Raw genomic sequence first — 7,260 nt, forward strand, 5'->3', positions numbered from 1 at the left:
AGTTCAACAATTAAAATCTAAAGTATAAATTTTATGAATCTACAGTATACAAATTATGAATCTACAACATAGAAATTATGGATATAGAACCGTGCCGCAAGGTGGGCACGTGCTCACGGCATAATTTGCCGGAATAAATAATATGGACTCATTGCGCATGGGTACGAAACGAAACCTTAGCCCAATATGTACATTGTTTTAATTCTCATATTATATTTTAAATAAATAGTATTTATTTGCTACAACTAGAAATTTATATTTATAACAAATAAATAAAGGATTTAAATTTCGAAAGTGAGATGCCATTTTCATACACGTATAAAACAAATTAAAGGTCACCATCCAAATCAATGATATTTATATATATGACAGTTATTTAGTACAAGTAGAGTAGATATGGTGATGATCTTTAGCAATTATTTAAACTAAAGTTGAATGGGCTAAGATAGATATAGATATATAAAGTAAATGGGCGGAGTAATGTTGTTTGTTGGCATAGGATATAGATAGATATCGATGATAGATGTAGCGTAGTGTACGTAGAATATTTAGCTTAGGAGGTAGCTAGGGTGCATATATTATTGATTGGATTGTGATTGTAGGTGTAGGGGGCGGGGAGGGGCGGAGGAATTGATTATTGATGCATGCATGGGAGGGGAGGATATGAGGGATAGCTAAACCTTGAGGATATCTGGAATATAAACTGGATATTGATGAATGCAGTCGGCCCAGGGAGTGTCCAGTACTGGAGGGTGAATGGTCCTATTACATTTCCAAACTGCACTGTTACACTTGAATCCACTCCCGAAAGCAATCTGCCACACTCTATCTCCTCTTTTCATTCTCCCTTTAGCTTCAATGTAACTCATCTCATACCACAGTGAAGATGAAGACGTGTTCCCAAATCGGTGCAGCGTCATCCGAGACGCCTCTACATGCTCACCCGAGAGCTCTAGATTTTTCTGCAGCTCATCTATTACAGCCCGTCCTCCAGCGTGGATGCAGAAATGTTCGAATGCCCGTTTGAAGTCTGGGACCTTCTTATTATTATTAGGGGATGAGGATTGGGATTTGCTACTCATCAGTTTCCCCCTCACCACCCCCACCACGAACATCACTAGTTCCCATACCGGTAGCACAAGAGGACCTATGCTTGTTATATTCGACTTCAATGCCTCCCCCGCCACTTCCATCAGGTTTATACACAAGTTTATCCCCACAAACCCCTCTTCATCTTCCTGCTGGAACACACATTTGTATGACTTGTCTTTGTTCCCCATATGTGTCCTCACAACGTGGAGCAGTCGGTACTTTGCCCGCTCCCCATCCACCCTCCTGTTCGACAATAGAAGCGCCGCTCCTCCCGTTCTAAAAAGGCAATTAGGAAGAAGCATTGATCTCTCCTTCCCCAGATACGAATTGGGAGTGATAATCTCGGTGCTAACAATCACTGCATTTGAGTTGCGGTGGGTTTGAAGCAAATCTCGGGCCAAATCTATGGATATTAGACCCGCACTACAACCCATCCCCGACAGATTAAAGCTCTTCACGTTACTCCTCAGTTTGTATTTGTTAACGATCATGGCAGAGAGGGAAGGAGTGGGGGAGAACATGCTGCAGTTGACGATGAGAATATCGATGTGTTTGGGGTTGAGCTGAGTCTTAGCCAAAAGTTGGTCCATAACAGAGAAGATGACGGTTTGAGCCTCTTCCCTGGCCAGCTTCAAGGTGGGAGTAGGGGGGATGTAATGTATAGCGGGTGGGACGCAAGTGCGCTCCCCCAAGCCAGAGCGTTCAAGGATTTGTTTCTGAAAATAGATAGTCTTAGGGTGTGTGGGGAAGACCAGTTGGGAGTGCTCCATGAAGGTGGCGAAGGGGACACGGTGGTTGGCAGGGGGCTTGTAACATGCATAGTCAACTAGGTAGACGGCACGAGGTCGGGAGGATATAATAATAAGGTATCCAAATGCACATGCACATGCACATGCGCAGAAGATGATCATCATTATTATGAATTGGGGAGGAGTACTACTGAAGAATGCTTCTGCAGCAGCAGCGTATGGGAGAGTAGTGATTCCTTGCTTGTATAAGTGGAGGAGGAGGAGCTGTGAGGAGGCATAATAATGTTGGACGATGACAGGAGGAGGAAATTTAAACAATAATAATGTGGGTACAAGGATGAAGACAAAGATGTAGCTAACACAGCAATACCATGCTAGCTGCTTCACATACCAGCTCATCACCTTCATTGGAGAAGATGATGATGAGTTTGAAAAGTTGGGTTGTTTTAGAACCATAATATAATGTTGAATTACCCTGCCTAGCCTAGCTTATAATTAGCTATTATATATATTCGATCCAATTGGTAGGGACTAGAGAGGGTACGGTTTTATATTAGTAACTATAGGAATTGAATTTGAATGTTACGTTGTGTAGGGGAATTGGGAATCTCCCTACCTAGTTAGCTAGTTGATAATTGATATATAATAATAGAGCAAATACCAAATTTGGTCCCTTGAGTATTACCAAAATGACAGTTTTGATCTACATGTTTAATTCCTACCAATTTTTATCAACGATTATTGTTTTAGTATCAATTTTCATCCACGATTATTGTTTTAGTATCAAAATTCATCACGCCGATCACCCCTTCATTTAAGACATGTTGAAATATGAAATTATTAAAAAAAAATTCTTCCTTTTCAAATTAAGATCCCCATTTGAATATGAATAAAGGGATTGAGGTAGGATGAGGAGGAGAACTGCGAATTAGAATCAATCTTAGGGCTTAAATCTCATTATTCATGTTCAAATTGGGATCTTAAGTTGAAAAGGACAAAAATACCCTTTAAAATTTTAGATCTCGGCATGTCTTAAACGGAGGGGTTGCCAACGTGATGAATTTTGACACTAAAATGATAGTCGTGGATGAAAATTGGTACTAAAACAATAGTCGTGAATGAAAATTGGTAGGAATTAAACATGTCGACCAAAACTGTCATTTTGCAAATACTCGTGGGACTAAAATTGGTAGTTGCTCTATAATAATAATATTATTGGCCCTGTTTGGTAAAATAGGTAGCCTATAGGTCAATTTTGACTTATTTGATCACTATTAGCTTTTTAACTTGGTTAAAAAATCAATATAAGTATTTCGTTAATTAGGTTTTTGTAACTCTAAAATGCTAAAATTCAAAAAGCTACTCAAACCAACTCTTTCAATTAGCTTATTGAGAAAAGAAATTATATCAAACAACTATCAGCTAACAGCTAATTTACCAAACACTTTTCTACAATAAGCATAGTATCAACTAGTTATACTCTCTAATTATATTAACTCAATCAGCTAACAGTCATTTACCAAATAGAGCCAATATGTGAATATTATTATATTATTATTGTTTGTAGTGGGCCGAGCGAATTAATTATAGTGATGATAAGAATTGTATGATAGTAGTGCACTATTATATTCGTGTTTTTTTTTTATCGTTGGATGATGTAGTTGCATGTTTCTCGCATTGCATTATATTGCCAGCTTAGCTATTTCTTTTAATTTGCTAAGGATTCCTATCCTAACTTATGCATACAAAGAGATACTACGTGATGATCCTAACTTGTGTTGCCTTACATACCTGCTACTTGATGATCGATTTCAAATTAAAGCTAAGCTAATTAAGCTGGCAATATAATATGCATGGGGTTTCCATTAAGTTGGTTCTCAAGTGACAGTAGACGGAGGGTAATTGCTTTTGGTGATCCAAAATTATCTACATGCTATAATATCATGTCTTTGGTGTGAAGGTAGAAAACATTTGGCAACCGTGAAATAAGGAAACCATTAACCACCCCTCATGTTGTTGTCTCTAAAACTCAATCATCTCATGCATGCAATTCAAATTTCAAAGACATTAGACATGTATAATACAATTTAATTGATATGTAATGAATTGAAATATATGACAGTATGACACTAGACTCGCTTAACAAAACTCACTGTCATCCTAAAACGAGAAGAGAGAAGGTAGCTTAAGCGACTAATTAAGCCATATATATTTATGTATGTAATAAGTCAATGGTACAATAAGGTGCAACTGTTTGCAACCCCAAATTGTTGTTATAAACAGTAGCTCGCCATTCGAAGTAACCTATTGTTAAAATAAAAAAAATAAATAAATAAATAAATATATATATATATATATATATATATATATATATATATATATATATATATATATATATATATATATATTATGAATATAAACATATTAAAATATATATAAGTATTTATATGGATATTATGAAACATATACTAAAATTTGACAATGAAAAAATTGTTTTGTTCATGTATTTAGGGAGAACTAGAGAAAGTTAGGGATAAAAAAATTCATAGAAAAAATATAAATCAATATAAACAAGCAATAATGAAGTAAAAATAATATTATCTCGAATTTGTAGAGGAAGATTGTAAAGTTTAGGAGAGAGAGAGAAAAAGTAGAGGTTAGGTATGAGGAAAATATAGGATAATGAAGAAAAAAATAATTTTATTAAAGTTAGATAGGTTTATAAAGTTTAAATAGGGAGAAAAATAGAATTTAAATACAGAGAGAAAATATTCAAAGTTGTTAGAAAGAAAAATTTTGAAATCTTGGGGTTGATGGTTGGATTTCAACTATTTATATTTGAAAATGAAAAGTCTACAAAAGTCCTAAAATTAAAAAGTCTACAAAAGTTCATAACTTTTTGAATACCACATAACTTTTAAAGACTCTTTAAAAGTCTTAATCGAATACCACACGACTTTTAAAGACTCTTTAAAAATCTTGATTGAATACCACTTGACTTTTAAAGACTTTCTAAAAGTTTGAATTGAATACCTCCAAACTTTTAAAGTTTATAAAAGTCTTTAAAACTCTATGAAAATCATGATTGAACTCATTGTCATCCTAAAACGAGAAGAGAGAAGGTAGCTTAAGCGATTAATTAAGCCATATATATTTATTATGTATGTAATAAGTCAATGGTACAATTATATATGAGGTTTCGCAACACCCCGCCGAGTCGTACCAGGCCACCAATTAACTTACATATGGATGGGCAAGAATTAGTGAGTTAGTAATGATTGTATCTTGTGTCATAAGCACTTGCAAGTAAACTTTTTATAACACATGCTAATTGTAATATAAATACCTAGCCATCATTTATGAAGAAAAGAGGCCGACTTTAACTCTTTAAGATCAATAAAAGAGTGGCTCTTCTTTGTCTAGATATAGAGTGAACGGTGCACCTTTATACATATGTAGTGAGAAGAAAATATATACATTTGAATCCAAACCGATAACATACCCCCTTTTGTCACTTTCTCCTTGCTGATATCTACACCATTCATGGTGAACACGGTTCCAACGGTGTTAGTACACCGTTATTTTTTTTTTTTCTTAATTAATTGCGTGACTTTTCTTCTTTATTTTCACATTTTGCGGTTTCACTTTAATTTGAGGTGAACAAAGATTTCGGACATTCATAAATTATGAATTCATGCATGCACATTCACTTTGGAACCATGCCTACACATTCCCGTCCGAAATCACGGACATTCATAAATTATGAATCCATGTCTGCACATTCACTTTGGAATCATGCCTACACATTCACTTTGGAACCATGAGATTATGAATTTTCTGTTATAAGATTATGAATTTTCTGTTATGAGATTATGAATTTTCAGTTGTGAGATTATGAATTTTCTGTTATGCGATTATGAATTTTCTGTTATGAGATTATGAATTTTCATTACATTCATAATTTCGGACATTCATAAATTATGAATTCATGCCTGCACATTCACTTTGGAACCATGCCTACATATTCCCGTCCGAAATCACGGACATTCATAAATTATGAATCCATGCCTGCACATTCACTTTGGAACCATGCCTACACATTCACTTTGGAACCATGAGATTATGAATTTTCTGTTATGAGATTATGAATTTTCTGTTATAAGATTGTGAATTTTCTGTTATGAGATTATGAATTTTCAGTTGTGAGATTATGAATTTTCTGTTATGCGATTATGAATTTTCTGTTATGAGATTATGAATTTTCATAAAATTCATAATCTCATAACAGAAAATTCATAATTTGATCAAACGCGTGCCGTTAACTCCACATCCGCGAATTTTTTTTTTTTTTTAACCTAAAAACGACGTCGTTTTGCCTTGTGTTCACCATTCTCGGTGAACACGATTCCATGGCATAATTTGCGATTGTGGCATTCAACCTACTTAGATTTATCCCGTCAGTACATTAGATTGACTAAATCTTTCAATATGTATATATATCTAGCTGTTACAGCGCGTTTGGTTGGAGGGGATTACGTGGGAAAGGAATTGCAATTTCATGGGAGATGAATTACTGGGAATAAAGTGAGAATTTAAATTCGAGTGTTTGGTTTACAGGAATAGAATTACTAGGAATTTCAATTCTAATGTTTGGTATACATGGGAATTGAAAGGATTAGTAATATAAAGTCTAAAATGCTCATTATTGTTGTGGTATTAATTTTAGATTAAAAAAATGGAGGGGTAATTTTGTCTCATTAGTAATTTTTTTTCTTCTTAAAATGGAGGAATTGCAATTCCTTCCAACCAAACTAAGTAATTTTATAGCCTTTGGAATTAGGTGGAATTAAGTGGGAAGGGAATTTAAATTCCCTCCAACCAAACGCCGCCCTGTTAGGGTTAATTCCTTGACCTATTAATTAAGGCCTACTATATTATTGCATATTACAAACACTAATTTAATTTATAAGTGGAGTTCGATGTATGATATTGATGATTTTATCGGGAGCGAGTCCACCATAAATCAGGTACATAAATATAAAATAGGAATAGGAAAATAACACTCTTATTATCGGGGCACGAAGCCCAATAAATATACACAAAGACCCCTAGGGACCGACCCAAGAACAGTGGCCCAAAAGAATAAATAACTAAGCAAAATAACTTAAACTAGAAAACCCAAGGACAGCGGCCCAAAAGAATAAATAACTAGCAAAATAACTTAAACTAGAAAATGAATAAACATAGAATAATTAAATTACCCCCGGGATTGAAACCTTGACCAACCAATTCAAGGAGAATGACTCAAACCACCATACCCGCATGGGCAACTCAACTGGTTACACAGGTGAAAGTTTGAAAAAATAACCATGGATTGAGTTTCACCAGCGGTAGTGTGGGAGCAACCTCTTAAAGTGAG

The 7,260-nt window shown here is 34.9% G+C and overlaps 1 protein-coding gene across 1 annotated transcript; it reads right to left on the minus strand.

Moving 5' to 3' along the window:
• Nucleotides 1–343: 343 nt before the first annotated feature.
• On the minus strand, nucleotides 344–2,330 carry LOC109175293 (3-ketoacyl-CoA synthase 5-like). The gene has a single exon (XM_019324534.1). It carries the CDS (start codon nucleotides 2,295–2,297, stop codon nucleotides 675–677), a length of 1,623 nt encoding a protein of 540 aa, XP_019180079.1. The 5' UTR covers nucleotides 2,298–2,330; the 3' UTR covers nucleotides 344–674.
• Nucleotides 2,331–7,260: the final 4,930 nt, after the last annotated feature.

Source organism: Ipomoea nil, unplaced genomic scaffold (assembly GCF_001879475.1).
Source record: "Ipomoea nil cultivar Tokyo-kokei standard unplaced genomic scaffold, Asagao_1.1 scaffold0688, whole genome shotgun sequence".
In the NCBI taxonomy this organism is placed as follows: Eukaryota; Viridiplantae; Streptophyta; class Magnoliopsida; order Solanales; family Convolvulaceae; genus Ipomoea; species Ipomoea nil.

Bases quoted from the DNA above. Each gene is read 5' to 3' on its own strand.
- LOC109175293 (XM_019324534.1), bottom strand. From the start codon at position 2,297: ATGGTTCTAAAACAACCCAACTTTTCAAACTCATCATCATCTTCTCCA.